Consider the following 25,460-nt stretch of genomic DNA (forward strand, 5'->3'; position numbering starts at 1 on the left):
GAATTATTACATGAAATTGTGTTAGCTTTCAATTACTGGGGAAAAGTCAACTAATCACCTCGCCTTTCATGGTAACTGATTTTACACATGCTGTAAAGGAAGATGAAAAAGGGAAGGTTTGTTTTTCCATCAGAAGGTTTGAATTAGACACAGGGTTCCAAACAGTAAAGAATCTTGCATTGCTCAAAAGAGCAAGAGCCTCCCTGGAAGATAAATGCTTGTGAGGGAAACTGTAACCAGCCTTCACTCATTCACCTTCCAATTCCCCGATAATCGAGGCACACGAGGAGCACTCACCCGGCTTGTTTCCTTCCCTCTCGTGGCCCAGCTGCCCCTTGGTGTTCAAACCACACGTATAAACCTCCCCATCCTCCAGCAGGAACACAGAGTGGTTTCCTCCACAGGCCACCTCCTTGACGCTTCTGTCCGATATGAATCCACACACCTGTGGCTCAGCCACAATTCCTTGCAGATTGGTGCTGATACCTGGTTGGCCCAAAGACCAATATCCCCAACATAACATTGTTCTTCTCCTTCAGGCAGTCATGTAGCCTAAAAGAGAGTTTTGTGAAAGAAAATGTTAAAAAAGATAAAAATTAAGAAAAAAATAGGTCAGAGCAAGTCAATTTAAGTTTAAAAAGTAACCAATTTTAAAATAATCCTACTGCTAATATTCCTCAGATATAGTACATCTCAAAATAAAACATTAACATTAAGTTACAATGATGTTGTTTTATGCTTTAGTAAGACTTTTAAGGGCAATTTTAAAAAGACTTTGTGTGAATGAATAAGCTATAGTTTGCAGGTCTCAGGTAGAACCCCCTAGTACAGCAAATCGGTTGAAACACATTCTGCAAACTATAAAGTAGTAACAGTTTTTAAATTATTCTTATGACCTTATTCTTTCTCAATGTACCTCTTTTTGAGGTACATTACTAGTCCTTTATAAAAGTTTGAACCAATTAGCTCCTCTGGGTAATCCTATTGTTAGCTTGGTTAGAAGTATTTCACCACTTGAAAGAAAAATGATAAATGGGGAAAAAAAGTCATCTCCTCACCACGCTAACCCATCCTCCACATCTGAGACGAGCTTCACTTCTACTGGGAGCCCATTCCAGTGACAGTCTGCATTCCTCTCACAGGGCCACTACACTGCCTTAAGTGGCAGCTTTTTCTTTAAACCTTGATAATTGGGGGGAGGGGTTACAGGTGTGTGCGACCATGCCCAGCTCATTCTTTTTTTTTTTTAATGAATTTTATTAGTACATTTTAGGTATACAATGTAATGACATTCACCATCATTGGAAATTTGCACCTTTACATAATCTCTCTTGGTTCTTATTTTTTCCCCATTTCCTGCCCTCCCTTCAGCCCCTCCATCCCTCCCTATTTACAAAGACTTTGTTTCCATTTTTTCATTTTCTCACATTAATTCCATTCCCTTCTTTCTTATCCCCTACCCCTCCCACTTCCCCTTCCCCTTTGCCCCTTTTCTTCCTATTTCACATTACCTATTATACATTTTAGTCCTTATTTACACTTTCAGTTTCTCGCACTAGAGAAACTATTCCGTATTTAAATCTTGATAATTTAATGCCCCACTATATTTTAATCTCCTTCAACAGAAACCACCGTATAACATAGGCTTCTTTTATTTAGCTGGTACCCAGTCAATTTTGGCTGGCTGATTACTACTAACACTAGCTTAGTTTCACAGTCTTTTAAAAATGCCTGTTTCTCTTTCATACAAACAAAAACAAAATCTCATCTCTACCCGTTTGTGTCCCCTAGGACAGCCAAATAATAAGTGTTGATGAAGATATGGAAAAAATGACAGCCTTCCTACACTGCTGATGGGAACGGTGTTGAGGCTTTAGAAAACAATCTGGCAGTTCCTCTAAAGGTTAAAACAGAGCTATCATATGATCCAGCAATCTCATTCTTAAGTACATACCAAAGGGAACTGCAAAAAAAAAAATCCACACAACACTTGTCTGTGAATGTTCACAGCAGCATTATTCACACCAAAAAATGGAAATAACCCAAATGTCCATCGATGGTAAATAGATAAACAAAATGTAATCTATCTATTCAATGGAATATTTGCCCACAACATGGATGAACCACAAAAACATTACGGTAAGTCAGAGAAACCAGTCACAAAAGACCAGAGAACTGTCCACAAAAAGCAAATCTACAAAGACTGAAAGATCAGTGGTTGGAAGGGCAAGAAGATAGCCAGGGAATAGAAAATGACTGCTTCAATTTCTTTCAAGGAGTGGTGAGATGTTCTGAATTGTGATTGTGATGATGCTTATACATTGTGGTGAACATACTAAAAACCTCTTAACTTTATACTTTAAGTGGGCAAATTTTGTGAATTCTCAATAAAGATTTTAAAAATAATTCCCAAATCGTCTTTCTTCTTGAAATATATGTATAACCTTTCAGTCCATACCAGCCAATAAGACTGTTGAGTTTAATTACTAAAACTGTCATTATAAAAATAATATACACAAAATGCTTCATAAGAAGCATTTCTCCTAAAACACAAGGGGGGGAGGAACAATCCTTAGAGCTACTATGGATAACCGTGGAGATACCAATATTCTATTGGCCTTTTCTGCTTACAAAGACTTAAGAAGAGGGAAAGCTTTGTCTATGCATTGATCAGAAAAAAAAATGTAACTTCATACATTCTTTAACTTTTACTATTGCTAAATTTGGATCGAGTAGGTGGTTCTTCTCTTCAGGAAAACACCTACTAGGCCCCTCTAGCTCTGAAAGAAAGCTCCAAGATTTAGAGAAGAAAAGGAGATAAGAGGAAATCCTAAGCACTTCCATTATGGCTTAGATCTAAAATGTCCCCCAAAAGTCTCATGTGCTCCAATGCTGGGACTTCTGGAAAGTGACTGGGTCACAAAGGCATTATGCTTATCAGTGGAATGTGCTGGAAGATGAAGCCCAGTTGGAAAAGGTAGGTCACTGGAGAAGGTATGCCTTCAAAGAGAGTATCTCTTATCTCTCTGGCTCTTTGCTTTTTTTCTGCTCCTTAGAAGCTATGGGTTAAGCAGTTTTCCTCAGACCCTTCCACCATGCTTTTTCTGCCTTAGGGCCAGCGAACCAGGAATTAAACCCTCTGAAACCATGAGACAAAATAAACCTCTCCTCTAATTGTGGGTGTTAGTATTTTGTCCCAGCCATGGGGGAAAAAACTGACTAATACAATATCTTATAGAAAAGTAGAGAGCCTGGGAGTGTGGCTCAGGTGTAGCGTTCTAGCATGCTTGTGACCCTGGATTCAATCCCCAGCGCACACACACACACACACACACACACACACGCACACACGCACACACACACACACACAAAAACAAACAGAAGCTCCTGATTAACATGCCAAATTAAGATGGGAGTAATTCAATCCCATAATATGGCTGGAAGTTTGGAACATGTCTAGTAAGTAGTGGATTCTATAAAGTACAGAAGAGCAATGGAACTTTGCGAAGTGTTATCTAATGCTCACCTTGAAGTTGCTGCCTATCCTGTGATTACACTTCAGAACCCCAAACTTTGTCAAAATTAACACAGAACACACTCTTACAATAATTTTACTTTTCCAGAATGGCTAAAATAAAAAAAATCCTCGAAAAGTAAGCTCATGAAGTCCCTCATGAATACTGAAGATTATGTGAAGAACAAGAAATTTGGGTGAGCCATGATAGAAGAACATCTTTCTTTGCCTCATGAATTCTTAGAAATCTGTGGAAGACTCTAAACCTCTAACCTAATGCCCAATGTTCTTCAACTCAAATCACTTTATCTGGATGTTAAAGTAAATAATGAAGAAGACTAGTTCTAAGGACATTCAGACTACATTTCCTTTCCCAAATACAGATTTTATATGGTATGAAATATTCTTGTCTATTTAAAGCTGCTATTCTCCCCATATTGAGAATCAATTTCAAATTCTAGATGTCAAAGAAAGAGGATTTCCAGACAAGACTGCAGACATCAGAGGTGTCTTACCCAATCTTCAGCCAATGGAAAGAGGATAAATTCTAGCAGAAATGGTAAAGTCTTATTTTGAATTATAGTACTAGATAGACAATATCAAAAGCTGAATTTATCAACCAATCTTAAAAGAGAATTTTTGCTAATTTCTATGAATCTAAAGGTACAAAGGAAACAGCTAAATGGCTTTTCTGGGCAAACTTACTTTTTAGCCATCTTTTCTTTTCTTTTTTGTGCTACTAGGGATTCAACCCAGAGCCTTACACAAGTTGTACACACTAGGCAAGCACTCTACCACTGAGTGATTATGCTCAGCCCCTCTTCTTTCTTTTTTGAGATACGATCCCATTAAGTGGCCACAAACTTGTGATCCTCCTGCCTCAGCCTCCCTAGTAGCTGCAAATTCAGGTTTTAAAATGACAAACTCCTTTCTGCCAACATAAAACCATGCCCAAATTAGAGATTACAGCCCCCTCAGCGCAGAGGAGGTGAACCACTCCCAGCGCCCAGGAGGCGGCTTCCAGGACACCATACCACACCCCCAGTGCAGAGGAGGTGAGCCGCACAGGCACCAGCAACACTCCATCCCCGGTTGAAATGAGAAGACACATAAATAAGTCTCAAAACCAGACTCCCAGATCACCTAAAGCAACTGCAAAGGGAAACGAGATGGAACACTCTGGTACTCAACTACCTGGACTCCCTGAACTGGCAACAAAAGAGGATCTGGAAAAAATGAAATCAGAAATAATTTCTCAGGCAACAGCAGAAATTGTGCCCATAGTGCAAGACATGTTTAATAAATCTAGAGAGGACACTGATAAAAAAAAAATAGAGGAACTGAGGAACATGACGGAATCCCAACAAAGGAAACAAATGGAATCCATAAAACAGATGCAAACAGATTTCCAGAAGATTAAAAAGTCCACTGAAACCTTATGCAGCAGAATGAGCCAATGTGAGGATAGAATTTCACATACAGAAGATAAGATTGCAATTAGTGACCAGGAAAAGAAAAATTTCTTTAAAATAGTAAGGGACCACGAGAAATCAATCCAGCAGCTGCTAGACAATGCAAACAAGAATAACAGAAGACTGATTGGAGTCAATGATGAAACAGGAGAGAGTGCAGACAACATAAAAAAACTGTTCACAGAAGCGATGGCAGAAAACTTCCCAAGCAGGGGCAAAGAACTTGACATACAGATAAGTGAGGCATATTGGACTCCAAATAGCCTGGATCAAAAAAAATCTACACATAGGCATATAATTGTTAAGATTCCACAAACCCAACAGAAGAACAAAATTCAACAAGCAGTCAGAGAAAAGAAACAAATCACATACAAAGGAAAGACCATCAGAATCACAGACTTCTCAACACAAATTCTCAAGGCAACAAAAGCTTGGAGTGACATATTTCAAGTCCTAAAGAAAAACAGCCTCCAACCCAGAATGATGTGCCCTGAAAAACTATCTTTCAAAATGGATGGAGAAACAAGATACTTTCATGACAAAGAGCACCTTAGAAACTTCATGAATACCAAACCAGCACCCCAGAAAATTTTAGACAATATCCTAGGAAAAGACAACAAGAATCACAACCCCAGGAAGCCCAGCAGAATGAATCCACCAGGCAGGACAAGAAATTAAATGCAAAGGAGGAGAATCCAACAAAAAGAAAAAGTCATGACAATGATAAGACAATACATATCAGTTAAAACCATCAATGTCAATGGTCTCAATTCACCAATCAAAAGAAACAGACTGGCAGAATGAGTCAAGAAGCAAGATCCAACAATATGCTGCATATAAGAAACACAATTCAAAAAGAAACTCAAAGGGCCGGGGATTTAGCTCAGGGCCGGGGATTTAGCTCAGTGGTTCTGTCGCCTGCCTCGCAAGCTCAAGGACCTGAGTTCGATCCCCGGTACCAAAAAAAAACACAAAAAGAAACTCAAAGACTGAAAGTTAAAGGATAGAAAACAATGGTACATGTGACAGGAACCCGAAAAAAAGCAGGAGTAGCTATCCTCTTTCCAGATCAAGTGGATTTCAAACCAAAGTCTGAAACACTTCCGGTCCCAAGAATTTCAGATAATGGATAGTCAACTTGTATGTACAAATCTATTGTGAACATGTGTTTTCATTCCTCTTAAGTAAAAACGTAAGAACATAACTGTTAGTTCTTAACAGTAATACAAGAAATTTCTGTATTTTTTTTACAAAATGGTTTTATTATTTTACATTCACATTAGCAGTATTAGAAAGTTCTAACTGGTTCATACCTTAATTGCAATCTTATCTTCTATATCTGAAATTCTGTCCTCACATTGGCTCATTCTGCTGTGTAGACTTTCAATGGAGTTTTTCATCTGGAAATCTATTTGCATCTGTTTTATGGATTCCATTTGTTTTCTATGTTGGTATTTCATCATGTTCCTCAGCTCCTCTCTAGATTTATTAATCATGTCTTGCACTAGGAGCACAATATCTCCTGTTATCTGAGAAATTATTTCTGATTTCATTTTTTCCAGATCCCCTTTTTTGTCAGTTCAGTGGGTCCAGGTGGTTGTGTATCAGAGTGTTCCATCTCATTTCCCTTTGGGGTTGCTGTAGGTGATCTGGAAGTCTGGTTTTGAGATTTATTTACGTGTTTTCTCATTTCAACTGGGGGGGGGCAGGGGGGGTGCTGTTGGCGCCTGCGAGGCTCACCTCCTCTGAGCTGGGAGAGGTGGGACAGGGGTTGGGAGCAGTGGTAGGGATGGTGGCCCCAAAGCCCCTTCCTGAGGGCCGGGAGCGGCGGGACAGAAGGCGACCCAAAAGCCCTTTCCTCTGGGCCAGGAATGGCGGGATGGACAGCGGCCCAAAAGCCCTTTCCTCTGGGCTGGGAGTGGCGAAACAGATGGTGGCCTGGAAGCCCCTTCCTCTGGGCCGGGAGCAGCAGGACAGAAGGCGGCCCAAAAGCCCTTTCTAACTGATTCATACCTAAGCTCACACTTGTTTTTTCAAAACTTTTAACTTCATCTCCCTAATGAGTGTATAATACGATCTTTTTATTGTACTGATTAGTGTTTTTCTGATTTTAGTGTTGCACACCTTTCCTTGTGCTGTACAGGCTATTTATCATCTACTTGAGTCTACTTTTTAATTGGGTTGTCTATTAATGAGCTGTAAGTGTTCTTTATATATTCTGATCATAGGTTATGTGTATTATAAATATGGTTCGTTTAAGGACTACTTTTCATTTTCTTAACAATGTCATTTAAAGTTCTAAATTTTGATGAACTCTCATTTATCAATTTTTTCCTTTTATACATCATGTTTTTTGTATTCTAGGAAATTCTTGCCTACCCTAAATTCGTGAACATTTTCCCTTATAATTTCTTCTTAAAGTTTTAAAGTTTTAGTCTTTCATATTTCTGTTCGTAGAACCTTTCAAGTTATTTTCATGTATGGAAATAAAGGGTTGAGGTTAAATTTTATATACGGATACCAGGTGTTCTAGTACCATTTGTTGAAAACATTGTCTTTTCCTCTGCTCTTGAGTTGAGTTTATGTTCTATAAAATGTTAATGTTAAATAAGCTTACAAAATCAGTGGACCATATATGTGTGATTCTATTTCTAGATTCTCTGTTTTATTCCATTGATCTATATGTCTTTTCTTATGCCAACACTGCCTTCATTGCTGTAGCTTTAGAAGAAGTCTCAAAATTAGGTAATAAATGTCTTCCAATATCGTTGTTTTTTTTCTTTTTACTTTTCCAGGTGCTTTGTACTCCTACATAATTTTTAAATTTCAATATCCAAGTCTTCATTTATAGCAAGTATACACAGACCTGAATTTTTATATATGGTGTTTTCTAATCCTGTTAAATTCAAATACAAGTTCTAGGTGCTCCTAGAGATTTCTTAGTATTTTCTCTGTAGATGATCATTTCATCTACATATAAAGATTTTACTTCTACCTTGCCAATCCTATACTATTTGTTTATTTTTATTGCCAGACTATTTTGGTTTGGGCCTATGTTTCAAACTTTCATGGACAGATGAAGAGTAGGCATATCTGCCCTTGTTCCCTACCTTAGGGAGAAAGCATTGTATCTTCTCCATTCATATAAGGTGTTTTTGCTGGAAGTATGGAGTACGTCTTTTATCTGTTGAGAAGGTTCTGTTCTACTTCTAGTTTCCTGATAGCTTTTACCATGAACAACTGTAGAATTTAGTCCAATACTTTTTCTGCAACTACTGATAGGACCATACGGCTTTTCCCTTTCCTCTGTTAAAATGATGACTTCTGGGGGTGGATCTTCCAATGCTGAACCAACACTGCCATCCCTATAATAAAACCACTTTCTACATACTACCAGATCTGACTTCTAATAGTTTGTTTTGTTAAACAAATTTCTATCTATGTTCATACTTTTTTCTCCTACTATCTTTATCCAGTTTTAGGATTAGCACAATGTTGATTTCCTAAAATGAGGGGAGAAGTGTTCTTTCTTTTTTCTGCTTTAAATGTTTGATATAATTTATCAGTTGAAAGGTATACGAGCCTGTTGTTGTCACATAGGTAGATTTTCAAGCTAGGAATATACTTTCTTTAATAGGTGCTATTCAAATTTTATATTTCCTCCAGAGTCAGTTTCATTATAATTTGTTTTCCAAGGTACTTCTTAGAAGTTGTCAAATTTATTTCAAAAAAGATTTCTGTAATATGCTTTCTATATCCTTTCAAATTCTGTAAAATCTGTGGTAATGTCCTCTAAATCTTGATATTGCAATTTTTTAAAAATGTATATATGATATTGTATAATAGGAAGAAAAGGTCTAAAGGAGTAGGGGAAGTGGGAGGGGTAGGGGAAAGAAAAGAAGCGAAAAGAAAAAATATGAGAAAAGGAAAAAAATGGAAACAGAGCCTTTGTAAATAGGGAAAGGTGGAGAGCTTAAACGGAGGTTAGGGGAATGGGGAAAAAAATAAGAACCAAGATCCCAATGATGAATGTTACTGTATTGTATGCCTAAAATGTACCAATAAACTTAATGGAAAAAAAAATAACGATTACAACACAAATGAAGTTAATTCTTTCAACCCTCCTTGAAAACAAATACAGTACACTTTGTCCTTAACTCAGTGACATTAATTTGCATATACAATTGCATTATGGTGATCCTGAATTACTCTTGAGATCTTCAGGCTTTCAGGCAACACATGAAAAGGCCCAAAATAAAATATAAAACTGAATCTCAATTTGCTATCTTAACTAGATAGTTCTGCTTCTTCCAAAGAGTTTAATTCCTTCTCCAGACTCTAAGTATTAAAACATTATTTCTCAGGTTAATTGCAAAGGTTGGGGGAAAGGGAGGAGAGTTAAAATGAAAATTGGCACTGTGGTGGTATAAAGATAGGATCAGGCAATCTATTCATACTTTAATTTTCCCAACTTGCCCAATTGCTATTATCCACTCCAATTTTCATCTTCATTTTAATGTTTCATGATTTTGTCCTATCTCTCCTACCACTAACTACATAAGCAACGTCACAATGCATTATACATTAGTCATTGTGCTCATAGCATTTTATATCTTCATCTCACTGAATTTCACAAAACCCTGCATCAACAGTAGTACTATTTCCAGCCTCATTTTCAAATGAAGCGAGACTCAGAGCAATTAGAAGCATGCCCAAGGTTACATAGCTGGAAGTAACAGAACCAGCCAATAAATCTGAGCCTGACACCAATGTCTATACTTATCCACAGGACTACACTGCCGCCCAAGTAGATTTGTATGTCACCTACAATATCCCAACACAAAAACTACTTAGTGCATGACTAAATTGTAATCACAACACAGAGTAACCTGAAAACTTGAAATAAAGTTTCCCTCTGAGAGCAGAACTAGCCAGAAATAAGAAATGAGATCAGGCAGCTATAGGACTAGCCAAGTATAAACAACATGTCTAAAGGTCTAGCTCAGCAGTGCCTGCATCACTGGGCACTCTGATCTCCTGGCTTCTCCCACCCACTTTTCACACTCATTGTCTCTCCCTTGCTTCTAGAGCAAGAGTAGAATCTTTTATTTCCCTTCAAAACACACAATCAGAAATCTGCCACAGAATAACACAGGACCATTTTTCTCAACTGTCCCACACCACCTTACTCCAGCTCCTCCATTTCCCATCTCTTATTTCCCCACAAAGAAAACAAAGGATGACTTTCAAAGAATGACTTTCCCTCCATGTCACACATGGTACTTTACTCAGTCCTCCTTATTTTTGGTAAACAATTCAAGATACTCCTTTTTATTTTCTTGAGACAAGGTCTTTTTTTTTTTTTTTTTTTTTGGTACCGGGGATTGAACTCGGGTCCTTGTGCTTGCGCAGCAGGCGGCGAAACCACTGAGCTAAATCCCCGGCCCTAGAGACGAGGTCTCACTATTAGTTCAGGCTGGCCTTGAGCTTACTATGTAGCCCAGGCTGGCCTCAAACTTGCAGCTATCCTCCTGTGTCAGCCTCCCAAATGCTGAGATTAGAGGACTGTGCCACCAAACCTGGCTCGGGATACTCTTAATGGGAAAGAAAACTGAAGTTCAAGGTACCTCCAAGTTAACCATGTGCTTGCTGGGAAACCTGGAAGATATTTAACTGCTCTAAAATGGAGAGAAAAGCAACAGGGTGCTGTGAGGGTTGATGGGAAAATGCATGTAGAAAGTGCTTACCATGGTACCAGTCATGCAGTAATGAGTGGCCAATAAATGTCAGCCGCTATCATCACTGTTATTCCTACTCCTAGTGTTCTGCTTTGAGACCTCAGTAGGCAAGACAGTTCCCAGAAGAGGCTAGAGGGATGACTCTAGCCTTCACTCTCCCTTCACTGTGATTACCATTAAGTACATTCCACCAAATCTGTATCATATATAGCAAAGTAGCATTTCCACCATCTGCCATAATTTTTACAAAGGAGATGTGAGATTGCTAGAAGAAACTTTTCTGTGTGTATTTTCTTTTAATTCTGGAGGTGGTGGCAGTTGGGGGCAGGGAGGCTTTCCACCAATCCTAGAGAACTCAAGGCTAAAAGACAAACTTCAATTCTCAAACTTTGTCTTATAATCAGCATATGCACACAGCAGCCTAATAACTGATTCTTATTCCTTTGACACTCACTGAAACCTAAATAACATTCACACAGAACTTCCAGTATTATTTAAAATAGGCATAAGCTTCCTTTGAAATAAACCTAGAAGTAAACCCTTGAATAATGACATATGTGGAAGTGTCTTTTTCAAGAGAAAGGCAATGTCCAAAACGTCAGTGCTTTGTAGGTACCATACTTCCCCAAACAAAGCTTTAAACTAATTTAGATCCAAAACTCAAATGTGAATTAATCCCAGTAACAAAGAATGTTTATTTGATACGCTTTGTCAAAACTTGTACTACGACCAGCCAAAGGGACATAAAAGACAAAGAGAAGTTTCAACCATGTGAATCCACTCCAGCCATTTCCTCCTCTCCTTTATCTGAGCTGGTCCTCTGAGCCTTTCAGCCAACACAAGAAATATTCCTGCCTCTGCCCCAATTGTCCCTTTATAGGTGCTGCCCTCTTCACTACCTGGTGCTGGACTCTGTGACACCAGAAGAATGATCTTTCTGCTACCTTCAAAGACACCCAACCAGCCCAGCAAGAAGTACCAAGGCAAGGATCCAGAGCAGCCAACACTCCTATATCCAGCTGGTGAGAGTGTAAACTGGCATGACTTTGGAAGACAAGGTGGCAATGTCTAGTATAGAGGAGATGTGAATACGGCACAGCATAGTAATTCCACTCCCAAACACACAACTAGCCTGTTCAACTTCTTCAGAATCTATGGTGCTGCTCCCCTTACTGAGAGCTGGAGATACAGATGAGTAAAACCTGGAGACTTGGAACTTTCTGCAATGATAGAAATGTTGGAATCTGCAGTGCTGAGGATGGCAGCCAGAAACCATACACGGCTACTGAGCACATGAAATGTGACTAAAAACTGAAGAACTCAAATTGTATTACTGTTTAATTTTAATAAATGTTAACTTTAATGTAAGTGCCATATATGGCTAGCTAGCAGCTATCCTACCATTCTAGGCAGTGAGAAACTCATGAACAGAGGCACCAAGATATATGTGTAGGAATGTTTATTTCAACATTATTAGAAATAGAAAAAATAGGGCTGGGGATTTAGCTCAGTGGCGCCGCACCTACCTCACAAGCACAAGGTCCTGAGTTCAATCCCCAATACTGGGAAAAAAAAAAAAATAGAAAAAAAATAAAACAAAAAAGACCCACATGTCCACCAACAAGAAAACTATAGCACATGTGTACAATAAAATATGGTACAGCAGAGAAAAATTAACTCCACCTGTAAATATCAGTATTGTCAAATCTTAAAAAGTTTTGAGAATTCAGAGCATGATGCATTTTTACAAAGTTTACACAATTATAATAAACACACTATTTGGAGCTAAATATATTAATGGTAGTAAAGTTATGAAGAAAAGCAAAAGATCACAAACACAAAATGCAAGGTAATGATTACAGAGGCTGAAAGAATGGAAAAAATGTGGGAAGAGGACAAAAGGAGCTTAAAATAGCAGGTCTGATGCTCTGCTTCTGTCCTTTTATTATGTCTTGTAACATACATTATATATATTTTATGCTCACTAATACGACACAATAAAAGAAAGCTGGGTACCTATAATACCAGCACTAAGGAGGCTGAGGCAGAATGATCGAAAATTCAAGGACAGCATAGGCAACTTAGCTAGACCCTGTAAAAGTAAACTAAAAAGGGCTGGGGACACAGCTCAGTGGTGAAGTGGTAGGCCTACTTAGCATGTATGAAGTCCTGGGTTCAATCTCCACTACCACCAAAAAAAAGAAAAAGAAAAGCACTGTTGAAACAATATCACTTCTTCTTACATCCCCACCAAGCTTCTGCCATGTATAGACTGGAAGCTTCTCAGTGGATGAACCTGGATTTACTCATGTTTGTGTCTCCTATTCTCAGCAGAGTTCAGGAGCACAAGAAAAGTTGGATAGATGCCTAGTGAATGGAACCTCAGCCTGAGAAATCAGAATTCCCACAATGTCAATTTTTAAAAAGCTTTGTTTTCCACACTGGATAACAATTCCCTATGCAGTAACAAAACATAATAACTCTAAGATGCACTCCCCCCTTACTCCATTTTAGCAGATATGAAAGCAGAAGGCCTTTTACACCTTAAACATTACATAGTGAGAGTCGATATTATCAACATGAGCTAGGGTATAGTTTAGTGGTAGAACACTTGCCCAGCAAGTGCCAAGTCCAGTACCCAGCATCAGGGGGATATGTATGTGTATGTATCACTAGTATGCTAAAACTGATAGCATGGAATTCTACCTAGCTGTGGAAGCTCCACGAATGAAGAACTGAGTGTCTTTATTCATTTCTTTATTCACAGAGAACAGGCTAGTGTTCAGCATATAGTAGGGATTCAACAGTTTCTGTACAAAGAAAAAGTAGTATTCACTTTATCTACAAGCCTTCTGTGTGTCTGAATCTGTGCTAAAAACTTTACATAGATATTTAATTTACCTTTTGTCAAGTCAAGGCTACAGAACAGCCAAAATTCTTATACACAGGTACTGGGAGTGTAAAGTGGCATAACCACTCTGGAGCCCTCGGGATTAGCAAGATTAAGTCACTTGACCAGGAACATGTAAATAAGTAGTTGAATGAAAATTTATTAAGTCAAAGTAAGGATTCAAATCACCTCTACTAGGCTCCACAGTTCATGATCTTAAACATAACACTATACTATCTCTCAAACCAAAGGAAGCCAAGATAGAAAAGCCCCAAAATCCACACTCTTTTTCTAATTTTGCAAATCATTTGAAGAAGAAGTTGTATACAATAAGTGAGCTCACAGTAGCTGAACCACTGGTGATGTTTACGGGAAACTAGAACCTAGGTCAGCCAAAGGGGAGTAGGGAATAAACCAGTATCAACAGGGTTAACCACTTTTCTCCATGTTCACCCTGACTTATGATGAAACAGTTCACTTACACAGAAACTCAGGTCCCTGCCACCAACAACTATTTTACAAGTTAAAAGTAGTAAATGTCTAAAGAGAACAAAGTTATGTCACCAAAGGGATCCTATTTAAGGAAAGTTTAACAGCCTACTCGATCCAACCACTAGGCAAGAGACTTACATTTCTAACCTCATTTTAATGGCAATTGATGCCTTTAGGGGCCAAGAAACTTTGGTTTTTTTAAATTTTAGTTTATTAGTAGATATATGTAGTACATAATGTTTACATCCTTTGTGGGAAGTTGGTACATGTACATCAGAGTAACTTTGGTCCTCTAAAAAGTAAAGAGCTGAAGCAGAGATCAGAAGCTAGGTTCCACCTTCCTAGGTTCCCTTGTTCTCTTCATTATCTCACAGCAGGAAGACATTAAAGTTTGTTAGGGTCCCTCTCTAGGCAGCCCAGCCATGTTGGGAATTCCTCATATACATTACCTTGTTTAATCTATTCAAGTCTGTGGGATATTATCTCCATTTACAAGATGAGAAAACTGAGGTTCAGAGAAATTTAACTCACCACAGATCACACACTTGACATTTAGATCAGAAGCCAGAATTGTTTCACTTCACCTTGGAGCGCTGCAAGTTAAAGAAATAATAAATATTAGTACAGAACTATGCAAAGCATTCTCACCATTATTAAAAGTAAAAAGACAGGAATAAACTTCTGAAAATAATATCTTTAATTATTCAACCCTGAATATTCGCCAAACACTGTATCTCAAGACTGGAATTTGATTGGGATAACCTCAAAGCTGGGCAAGGTGGCACTTGCCTATAGCTCAGCTATTCAAAAGGCTGAGGCAGGAGGATCACAAGTTCATGGACAGCAAGTTCAACTTAGCAAGACCCTGTCTCAAAACAAAATAATAAAAGGGCATGGCTCAGTGGCAGAATGCCAACTAAACATGTGTGAGGCCCTACAATGAATCACTAGCGGGGGTGGGGGAGGCCTTCAAACCTACCTACATGACCCTGAATCATATAGTACCTTATAAAATCCTTGCCAACTCAAAGAGCATAGTAAAACAGTATTATTTTAAAATCTCTCATTTAGGTTAGAAAACTTTTAGAAAGTACTGTAATTTGATTTTGTCTGTTTTCTTTATTTTCCCATGCACACACACATTTTTTGTAAAAAGGGTTGCAGACTTTCTCTTCTCATTTCTCCTTACCACATCCTCTATGTTACAAAACAAGAGACCAAGGCACCCAAAGTCTCTCAAGAGAAAAAGTCCTGCATGATTTTCAGATATTATCAAATCTTCACTTCTACTTTATGTAGAAAAATTCGTTCAATTTGTAAATATTACTTTCATTTCTGAAACTGACACAAAACTATCTTCTGTCCCGAGCAGAAGTGCTACTTTGACGCTGTAAAAAAAAAAACTGTTTTTAATTGGATATGCAAATCTGAGAAACTCAAATTTGTTCCTCAGAATGAAAAGCTTATAACCAAAGGCTGCAACCACATCAACTGGAACATCTTTAAAATGCCTGCTTCTTTTCTCAAAAATGAAAGCCCAAATGCTTCATTAAACATAGGTAGAACTGGATGCTAGTGAAACGAGGTTTTTTTTATGCCAAAGTTTCTAACCTTGATTCTTGCATTACACCTTCTCCAGAAGGTTCCTAGCTTCAATGGGAGTCAATGAGGTGGAATATGTAATTTATCTATTTTGCTTTTCTGATTTATAATGCCATTTCTTCCTCCCTCAGGATAAATACAGAAAGTGAGAACTTCACAATAGTAATCTAAAATATGACACCTTCTCTCTCTAGTCACCCCATTTTAAAAGGATGTTAATCCTCATTTTATTTCACTTTTCTCTCTTCCCAGTCTAGAATTAAAAATCAGTTCACCTGATGTTATCAAATGAAAGGTTCTAGAAATAGCTTCCTATTTGTGGAAAAAGCTAGAAGGCACACAAAAATGGAAGAGAGAGCGCCTGGATCGTCTTTCCCAAACCATTAAATGTGAGATGAATCCATGCAAAATTCTGGAAGGGTCGGCTATGAATTTAAGGTTCTTTCACATGGAGTTGATCTGAAACCGAAGTAAAACGTAATTGGAGAGCTATTAGAGACAGTGATGGAGCAACACACAGCAGAGTTCAAATACTTATTCCCTGGACCCCACGCTGCACACGCGCGCGCGCGCACATACACGCTCGCGCGGCATCAGTGCACAGTTGCATGACAATCTGCAGCCTGGGCTGCTTCAGGTTACACAGGCTCCTTTCCTCGGTCTTGGTGTCCCGGATGGCCCCCTACAAGTGACTCGGGCCCCACTGGCCCGCACTGACTCGTGGGCTCCCGCGTCAAGCCCCGCCCCGCAGGCGGGCTCCCCGGCACTCGCGCGGCCTCGCGGGTTGGATGGTGTGGGGCGCCGTGGCCCCACAGCGCTGTCATCGCGGACTCCTCGCGGCGCCTAGGCTCCGGGAACACCGAGGCTTCGCCGGCTTGCATTTCCCATAGAAGCGTCCGCTGTCCAAACCCCATGGAGGTCACCCGAACCCCAAATTTAAACTGGGGCAGGGGAGGAGGCGGAGAGGAGCCGCCTTCTGACTTTCTGCGTCGCAATCCCTAGCAGTCTTCGGGCAGCCGAGTCGGTGCGGGGAGCGCTCCCTTCGAGAAGCCGCGGTAGCCATTCCCGGCGCGGGGCTCTCGGACAGAGAGCCCGGAGAACCCAGGGGCGCCCCGCTGCCCGCACCCCGAGCCCCGATGTACCCGGCAGCCGCCCCTCAAGGAACGCGGCGGCCCAGCTCGGCGGCGCCCTCCTCCCCGCGACCCGGGCCCCCGCCTCGCGCACCTCGGCAGCCTCCGACTCGCAGCTCGGGATTCCTCCTGTCACAGCGCCAGCGGCCGGGCTCGGGGTTTCTCCGTTTTTGGCGTCACAATAATAAGGAAGTTTCCCCCCAAGCCTGCGGGCGGCGGAATGCGCACAGAAAATGACTTCCCGAACGGCCAATGGGCGCCCTTGTAGCGCGGACGCGCACCAATGGTGCTCTCAAGAGCGCGGGCCGGAGGCGGAGCGATGCGGCAGCGGGCGGGAGGCGGGGACAGGCCCAGGCCGGAGAGAGAGGTGCTGGCGGCCAGCGGTGACAGACAGGATTCGCGGGGCTGCTAGGTGGCTGGAATCCGACCGCGAGACGCGGAGTGTGCGGCCGGAATGAGACTGCTGGTCACTGCAGGGGAGGCGAGGGGAGTGATGGCTGGTTGGTTTCCTTTAGATTCTGGGCTCCTGTTACTTACGCAGAGGTGACCGAAAGCCTCTGGAGCGGAGGGAGGCTGAAGGGTTACCCCGAGGGCAAGCGCGGAGCCTTCTGCTGTAGTCGCCCTCGAGGGCTGCGGGCTGCCTTCGGGGGCAGGGAGGAGTCAGGGATCCTAGGGGGCCGCTGCGGTAGGAGGCGGGCGGAGCGCGAAGAAGGGGCCACGAGCATCTTCACGCCGGACCTGAAAAACGCCCTGTGACCTGAAGCCCAGTAGCGGATTAAAAAAGAAGTTTGTCCTCTCCCATGTCCCCTGGCACTGTATCTCAGCCCCCCCCCCCCAAGGTCCGGGACGCTGGCAGACTCGCCCTGGTCCTCACCTGATCGGTAGATAATCTTTTGAAGAACATTCTCACAGGGTTGTCTGTGTGTCTTTCCTCCTTAAATGTGAGAAACGCTGAGAAAGTACTGCTTTTAACCGGAAGAAGGAATGGTTCTAGTGGAAGAATTTTTATCACCTGGTGTTTAGGCTGGGACGATTCTTTCCAAGGACTTTGAGATCACCTCAGAACTGTAATCACCTGCTCTGAGAACCTAACAGATTGACTACCTTGGAGAAAAAAAAAAAAGGTTTGAGGAGTGATGTATCCTGGAGACTATATATTACGGGAACCTGGGTATGAACTCAGGCAAACTCACACACCCCTGAAATGTGAAAGATAAGCAGAATCTCAGTTATTAGGTAGCTAAGGTCATTTAAAAAAAAATAACGCAAACTTCTGAAATTTAAATCACACTGGCCACCCTTAGAAATGCTGGGACAAGAGTAATGTAGTTCACTGGTGGCCCAGATGTGTAGAAGTTTCACAAAACTTCAGTCTGTTAAAAAGATGTAATACAAATCTAGAGATCACCAATAAGAACTGGAGAAATGGCCAAAGAGGGGTCATGCTAGGAGGAGGATGTCTGAGTAACTGAGAGCCAGTTTCCATGTGTCAAATATGAGATTTCTATTCAGTCAGTGTTTGGGTTGGTATATCTGCTCCATGGCTCAAATGTTTTTCCTTAAATTTTATCTTGAGCTGAGTGTGGTGGCTCATGCCTCTAATCCCAGCACTCTTGGAGGCTGAGTGAGTGCAAAATCAACCCCAGCCTGGACAATTTAGCAAGACCCTGTCTCAAACAAATAATAAAAGGGGTGGGAATGTAGCTCAGTGCACAATTCTCAGTACTGAAAAAAAAATCTTTTTTAATCTTACGGTTGCCAAAGATTCAGGCCTAAAAGTGGGATAGGAATGAGGTCTAAATAATAAACTAAGGTATTTTAAGCTTCATCAGCTAAAGATCCAGAACTCCAGGAATTTATTCATATATAGAACAAACAATGATGATACCACTGTACTTTTCTTAATTGAACCAATCTAAAATGGTAATTTCCTCAGGTCCTGAACCCTTTACCAAAATAGCTTTAGTAGCCTTAACATCAACAATAGTCCTTGTAGCTTATATGTAAACTTGTTTGAAGAGGCCATAGTTTACTTTTCTTCCACTTTGATAGCCCTCTCTTTTTTCAATTTCTCTCTGACTTGCCATGTTTTCTAACAAACGTGCTATATATTCAGGCATCTACTATAATGCCCATCCCTGTGAATACATTGTTAGGCAAAACAGCACAGGGCCTGTTGCCATCAAGGGAGAGGCAAACATTGACCAAATAATTGCATCAAGGAGTATGTAGTTGCTAACCCTGACAGTTATTAAGAAAGACAGTCCTTTTGAAAATGAAAAGTTTACTATATTCTAACCCCAAGTTTTAACAGGGGGAAGGGAACACGTTTGTACTTCAGCTCCATCACAAAGCAGAAGAGTCTCCACAGAGGAGGGAATGATGCCCAGGCTGCTGTGTTTCCAGCTGAATACATGCTGATTTGCTCCATTCTTCACCACTCACTCCATGAAAATGCATATGCCTATTTTAAATTGAAGCAAATTTTCAATAGAATGTGTTTAATGATGATTGCTCTTCTCTCTTTGAGTAATCTACTTGCCCTGCAAACATTAACTTGGTAAACTCAGAAAAGAACAGGTAGCCTTATGCTATTTTGGATGAAACCAGTGGGGAAAAAACTAGTTGGCCATGACATCCTCTCAGATGGACTTTTGGAAAATATTTGCCTTCAGGAGAGGAAGGCACTCTATTTGACAGTGTACCCATAGTCACCTATGGATACATGACACAGCTTTCTTAGCCATCCACCCAAAAAGAAGTACTCATTTCCTCAGACTAGTTCTCAGAGTAGTTGAGGAGAAAAGTTGTAAATTTTTTTAATTGGTTTTGGTTGTTTAATAAAGTCTATCCCAGAAGCATATATTTCCAAGCTAAGCTTTTTGACAATTGTCCTGTAACATACAGCGTTAATTAATGTAAAAATAAAAAGCAGAAGAAATGCTAAACTAATATCCCATCAATCAAATAATCTTAAATATTATTAAATATTTCCATGTGTAATGGTAACCAGCACTACCTAATGGATTTTTTTTTCCTTTAGAGACAAGTGGCTTCCTGAGGCCTAGAGCATAAACAGCACCTCTTCTGGGCCCAGATAAAGGAATGGAATATGCAGATGTTGACACCAGGAGCCCAGGAGCCCAGTTTCCTTTCCACAGAAAAGGGGACTATAAACTAAAGATGGCTAGAAGTGATAAAGTAAGACCTGCATTATCCTTCTGTTTTCCCTCCCCTCTGTTCCTTACAGTAAAAGACCCTTGCCCACCTGTAAAGGGTGAGATGGTGATTTGAGGCAAGTAGGCCCCTTCTCCTCGGAGCTAGCTTTGAATAAATCCTTTTTCCTATTTACCCAAATATATGGCCTCCTTTGATTTGGTCAAGGGAAGGCAGACAAACCTGAGCATATGAGCCTAAGCAGTAGATAACGTAATTGTCCTAAATAAAAAGCAACATTCCTGACCACGGAGAGCTTACAGCCATTATGTTTATCCTTTTATTTCACTTGAAACTATTCAGAATTTAAATTTCTCTCTTGCTTTGTTGTTTTTCTAATTCTCTCCCCTATGCCTCTACTTTTTTTTTTCTTAAACCATTGGATGAAGCACAAGAACCTTACCATAAATCTTATCATGTAAGTTACAGTGTATTAACATTAATAGAACTTTGGTTGGTTGAACATTTTCTGCAAAAGGTTGAACATTGGCTTGTCTCTGAAGATTTCATGTCATAACACCTTTAGAAAAAGAAATCAGGGCCAGGGATATAGCTCAGTGGCATCATACCTGCCATGCAAGCACAAGGTCCTGATACCCCCAAAAAATCCCTGATACCCCCCCAAAAAAAGAAGAAAAGAAAATGAAATCTTTCATGAAGCTTTCTCTTTTCTAAAGATTTCAAAAATTGAGTTCCTGGAAATGATATCCAACATATTAACATGGGTAGACTGACAAAATGAATATTTGGGAGTATAAACCAAGAAATCTCAAATGACATTAAAATAAAAGCAAAGATAGTTTTTATTCAGTTACATTATACATAGGTAAATCAGGAGACACAGCTTCAGTTAAAAACCAAATTAAGTGTTCACTGAGGATAAGGAACACTGAGTTTTTAAAGGGATAAAAGGGGACCAATGGGATGAGGTGAAGTAATTTCTTTTGAACAACTGTATTGGCCCTGATAGTTCTACAAGTTGTTCTGAATGGTTTAGACTGGAGTTGAAATGTGTTCACACACTAAGCTATACCTTGGTTGATTGGAGGCTATCTCTAGGGGGTCATCAGTAAGCAAAAAGTTTTAAAACAGCAAGACGTCAGAGTCCAATGATTTTTGTAAAACTGTCATAATCTGTAGTCTTACAAAAACTTTCTTTCCAAACAGTATTCTTTATCTTTTTAAATTAAAAATTGAGGGATTTGGTTCTGGAGGGCAAACTGCAGCCTGTCACATGGGATCCCTGAGGCTCACAGAGAAATTCTGCTCTCTCTTGTCCAAACTGCAGCCATCTTTCCTTTCTGCAGAGCAGTGAAGCAAAAATCATGTTTGTCATTGTGTGGCTGCAGCTTTTTTACTCTGCCAGATGCAAACAGAAAGATAATCTTCACAAATTTAAGTGTGTAAAACAAAAATAAAGGCATAAAAGTAAAAAGGCCCCTTTCTTGTTACTGAATCTGGGTCAAATGAAATTTAAGGACTTCTTATATCCTAGAAAAGCTAAAGTGAATTGTGAAATTTCAGAGACCATATATATAACAATATTGGACAGCTTTATAGGTTGGCCATAAAATCTGGAAACAGGCAAATATGTATAATAAATGGTTTGTTGATATTGCATGATATGTGAAATATCCTCTGTAACAATGCATAGTTCACATTACAATAAGCATGGTTCCTTGTCACAACATTTTCTTCAATCGCAGCAAAAAAATCTGCCATGTGTTGCTTTAGTAGATTTTGCCCTCTAATTTTTATTAAATAAACATACCTTTAGCATACCCCACAAGGGCTGGGAATTTAGCTCAGTGGTTCTGCTGCCTGCCTCGAAATCGTAAGGACCTGAGTTCAATCCCCAGTACCAAAAAAAAAAAAAAAAAAGCATACCCCACAAGAAGTAAGTAATCAGAAGGGTTCAATATGAGATGTGGATAAATGAAACAGAATAGAGGATGCAGAAACAACCCCAGGCACATTCCCCTATCTGATCTCTGATAAAGGAGCCAAAAATGTGGTAGAAGAAAGACAGCCTTTTAACAAATGGTGCTGGGAAAACTGGCTATGCACATGCAGAAGACTGAATCTAGACCTATATTTCTCATCATGTGCTAAACAAATCAAAATGGATCAAGAGCTAAATGTTAGTGCAAGGACCCGAGTTCAATCCCCAGCACCAAAAAAAAAAAAAAAAAAAAAGAGCTAAATGTTAAAACAGAAACACTTAATCTGCTAGAAGATAAAATAGGTAAAACTCTTGAAGAGAGAGGCCTCGGCAAAGAGCTTTCTAAACAGAACTTCAGTTGCACAAGAATAACATCAAGATTGTATGGTTTCCCTTATATGAAAAAGTTAGTAGAAAAGAGAGAAAGAAAACAAGTGATTATATTCTAAGTATGTGTTGTGGCTTGTGTTTAGATGGCCCCCAAGCCTCATGCAATCTTTTTCAGAGGTGGGTGAATCTAAAGTGTGTGATGCTAGGATTAAGGGTGTGTGATTACTGAAACACTACATATGAGTGATTGATTTGGCACCACCCTAATCCCGGTAGTCTGAGTAAGATAAAAGAGCCAGAAAGTCACAGTTAAATTCTCTTCTTGCTTTTGCTGTCTTCCTAATCCCATGAACTGTTTCTCCTCTGCAATGCCTGTCTGCTACATCACCCTGCCTTGGAGACAGCTGATTACAGACTGAAACCTCTAGGAACTATAAGCCAAATAAACCCCTTTGCCTCTAACTTTGGGTGTCTGGTGTTTTGTCTCAGCAATGAGAAAAAAGTAACTAACAGTATGTTTCTGCAGTCAGCTTCTCATTTCACTCCAATATAGTAAGAGAGATCGCTTCCGCAGGATTTCCAGTTCTTTGGATATGTTAAGGTATTTATTGTTGCTGTGAGTGTGGTCTATTTTGATTTTTTTGTTTGTTTGTTTGTTTTGCCATACTGGGGCAGAGGGCAGAGGGCGGGGGACGGGTGGAACTCAGGATCTTGCGCTTGCATGCAAGGCAGGCGCTGCACCAGTGAGCTAAATCGCTTGCCCGATTTTGAATAAAAATAAATTCTCAGAAAAAAGGTTAAAACTTTTTTACATATTGAATTTATATCCATATACTTACCTTGGTGAATGCTGTTTGTGGAGTTTCTTTTGACACCCAACAGGTGTATGCTCCAGTTGACTCAGGAGGTGGAAGACTGCTGACCCCGCAGAGTCAGAACTTCTTGAAGATGGCATGTTTTGCCAGTTGGAGCAGAGATGGACCTGCCAGGGAGAGAGGGGATGGACAAGGAAGCTCCTTAGGGGACAATCAGATAAAAGTTAATTATTCAGCCAAACTGTCACCATGCCTTGCTTGCCTGCCTTGCTAACCTAAAACAAACATCTGCTCTCAGCAAAACTATGCCTTTGTTGTTCCTCATAAATCTGGGGGCTTGAATCAGTTTTGTACTTCATTCCATTCTGCTGAAGATTCCTGCCACCCTCCCGTCCCAGATATTTTCTGTCTCTAGCGTTTTCATTCATCTGTCTCTTATCAGGGTTTGCTGGCCTGAACCCAGCAGCTGTTATTTCTTATTTTTTAATCCACTTGGTTTTGTTATGTCGACATGCATATAATCTAATAGCAAGTTTTCCTCTTTATTTTCAATATTTTGACCTATTGTTTCTTTCTCTTATTTTGTTGACCAGAACCTTCAGAAAAAATGTTGGATAAGACTTAGAGTAGTATGTCTCTCCATCTTATTTCTGAAATTTTGATATTACACGTTTCAGTATCTTTCTTGCTAAAAATTTTGTTAAAGGTGATGTTGATAGCTTACAAAGCTTTGTATTTTAAAAATTACCAATAAATATTGAATTTAATTTAAAAAATAACATCAAGAATCAACAAATGGGATCATATCAAGTTAAAAAGTTTCTGCCCAGCAAAGGAAACAACAGAATGAAGGAAGAGACAACCTACAGAAAGGGAAAAAACTTTTTTACCAGCTATTTCTTGGATAAAGAACTAATATCTAGACTATGTAAAGAACTTTAAAAAATTAGACTGCCCAAAATAAAAGACCCAATCAAAAGATGAGCAACTGAAATGAATAGATATTTTTCAGAAAACATACAAATGACCAATTAAAACATGAAAAAATGTTCAACATCTCTGGCCACTAGAGAAATGCAAGTTAAAACAACAATGAGATTCCATCTTACTCCAGAAGGAGTGACTTATTAAGAAATCAAATAATAAAAAAAGGAAATCAAATAATAGCAGATGGTGATAAGACTGCAGGGGAAAAAGTAATATTGGTGGGAATGTAAACTAGTACAACCACTATGGATATCAGTATGGAAATTCCTCAAAAAAACTGAAAATTGAAATTCCATTTGAAAAGCTGAGGCAGGAGGATTGCTGAAAGTTGGAGGCCAGCCTGGGCTACTTAGTGAGCTCAAGGCCAGCCTGAACTACATAGCAAGATTCTTTTTCAAAAAACCAAAAAAGAAAAGAGGAGGAGGAAGAAGAGGGAGAGGAGGAAGAAAGACATTCCTTTCAACCCAGCTATTCCTCTTCTAAGTATCTTCCTGAAAGAGTTTAAGACATCATAATACAGTGATATATGCATACCCACATTTATAACAGCGCAGCTCATATAGCTAAATCTTGAAAGTGGCCTACACATCTATTAACAGATGAATGGATAGAGAGAATGTGTTACTTATACACAGTGGAGTACTACTCTGCATAAAGAAGGATAAACTTGAGTTATTTGGAGAAAAATGGATGCACCTTGAGACCATAATGTTAAGCAAAATAAATCAGAAACATAAGCTTAAATATTACATGATTTCTTTTGTATGAGAACCCAAAGTATAAATAATTTAAAGATTGGGTATTTGGCTCAGTGGTGGCACTGCCTGACACTCAAGGTTCTGAGTTCGATCCCCAGTACCAAATAAATAAATAAATAATCTAAAGACCAAAATAAAAGACAGATAATAGGAAATAGGGAGATAGATCTTTTTCAGAACAGAAGGAGACCAAGAGATGGAAGAAGGAGAGGGAAAGGAGAGGAAAGAGAAGTAAAAAGAATTAAAATGTGTTAGTCACATGTACCAACTCCCTACGATGAATGTAATCATTATGCATTATAAACATGCACTAATAAAATTTTAAAAACAGGGTTCAATATGTAAAACTGATGTGTACAATAACCCTATAATTTAATTAATATAAATGTACAAGAAATAAAGTAACATTGTCTGTGTTTCCAGACTTTATGGCCACCCTTTATCATAAAAGAGAACCAAAAAACTGGTATTTAAGTTTCCACTGGCCTTCAGCATTTTGTTTTCAGCCTACATGTAGGTAAAAGCCCAATGAATTCTGCCATTGTATTTACTTTTAAGTTGTTAATTAACAGAT

The 25,460-nt window shown here is 39.6% G+C and overlaps 1 protein-coding gene and 1 long non-coding RNA gene across 7 annotated transcripts in view; one reads left to right on the forward strand and one right to left on the reverse strand.

Annotated features, from left to right (window-relative positions):
- Nucleotides 1-17,066, reverse strand: part of Herc3 (HECT and RLD domain containing E3 ubiquitin protein ligase 3) — a 176,249-nt gene extending 159,183 nt beyond the window's left edge. For 5 of the 6 annotated variants that reach the window (XR_015452864.1, XR_015452863.1, XR_002396187.2 and 2 more), the window contains exons 1-3: nucleotides 16,933-17,066; nucleotides 14,638-14,699; nucleotides 298-552 (exon numbers count right to left, since the gene is read on the reverse strand). Coding sequence is in view for 2 of the 6 variants with exons in the window: in XM_004848064.4 (XP_004848121.2) it covers nucleotides 298-523 (226 nt within the window). In the remaining 4 variants the exon portion in view is untranslated. The remainder of the gene's footprint in view (nucleotides 1-297; nucleotides 553-14,637; nucleotides 14,700-16,932) is intronic. The other variant, XM_021261066.2, reaches the window with a different exon arrangement.
- Nucleotides 17,067-17,170: 104 nt separating this feature from the next.
- On the forward strand, nucleotides 17,171-20,300 carry LOC110349959 (uncharacterized). Its single transcript, XR_002396192.1, has 2 exons — nucleotides 17,171-17,338; nucleotides 19,882-20,300. It is a non-coding gene; the product is annotated as an uncharacterized LOC110349959 (long non-coding RNA).
- The last annotated feature ends 5,160 nt before the right edge of the window (nucleotides 20,301-25,460 follow it).

Source organism: Heterocephalus glaber, unplaced genomic scaffold (genome assembly GCF_053883595.1).
Source record: "Heterocephalus glaber isolate CG9 unplaced genomic scaffold, H.glaber_assembly_v1.0 deba00001454, whole genome shotgun sequence".
NCBI classification, from domain to species: Eukaryota; Metazoa; Chordata; class Mammalia; order Rodentia; family Bathyergidae; genus Heterocephalus; species Heterocephalus glaber.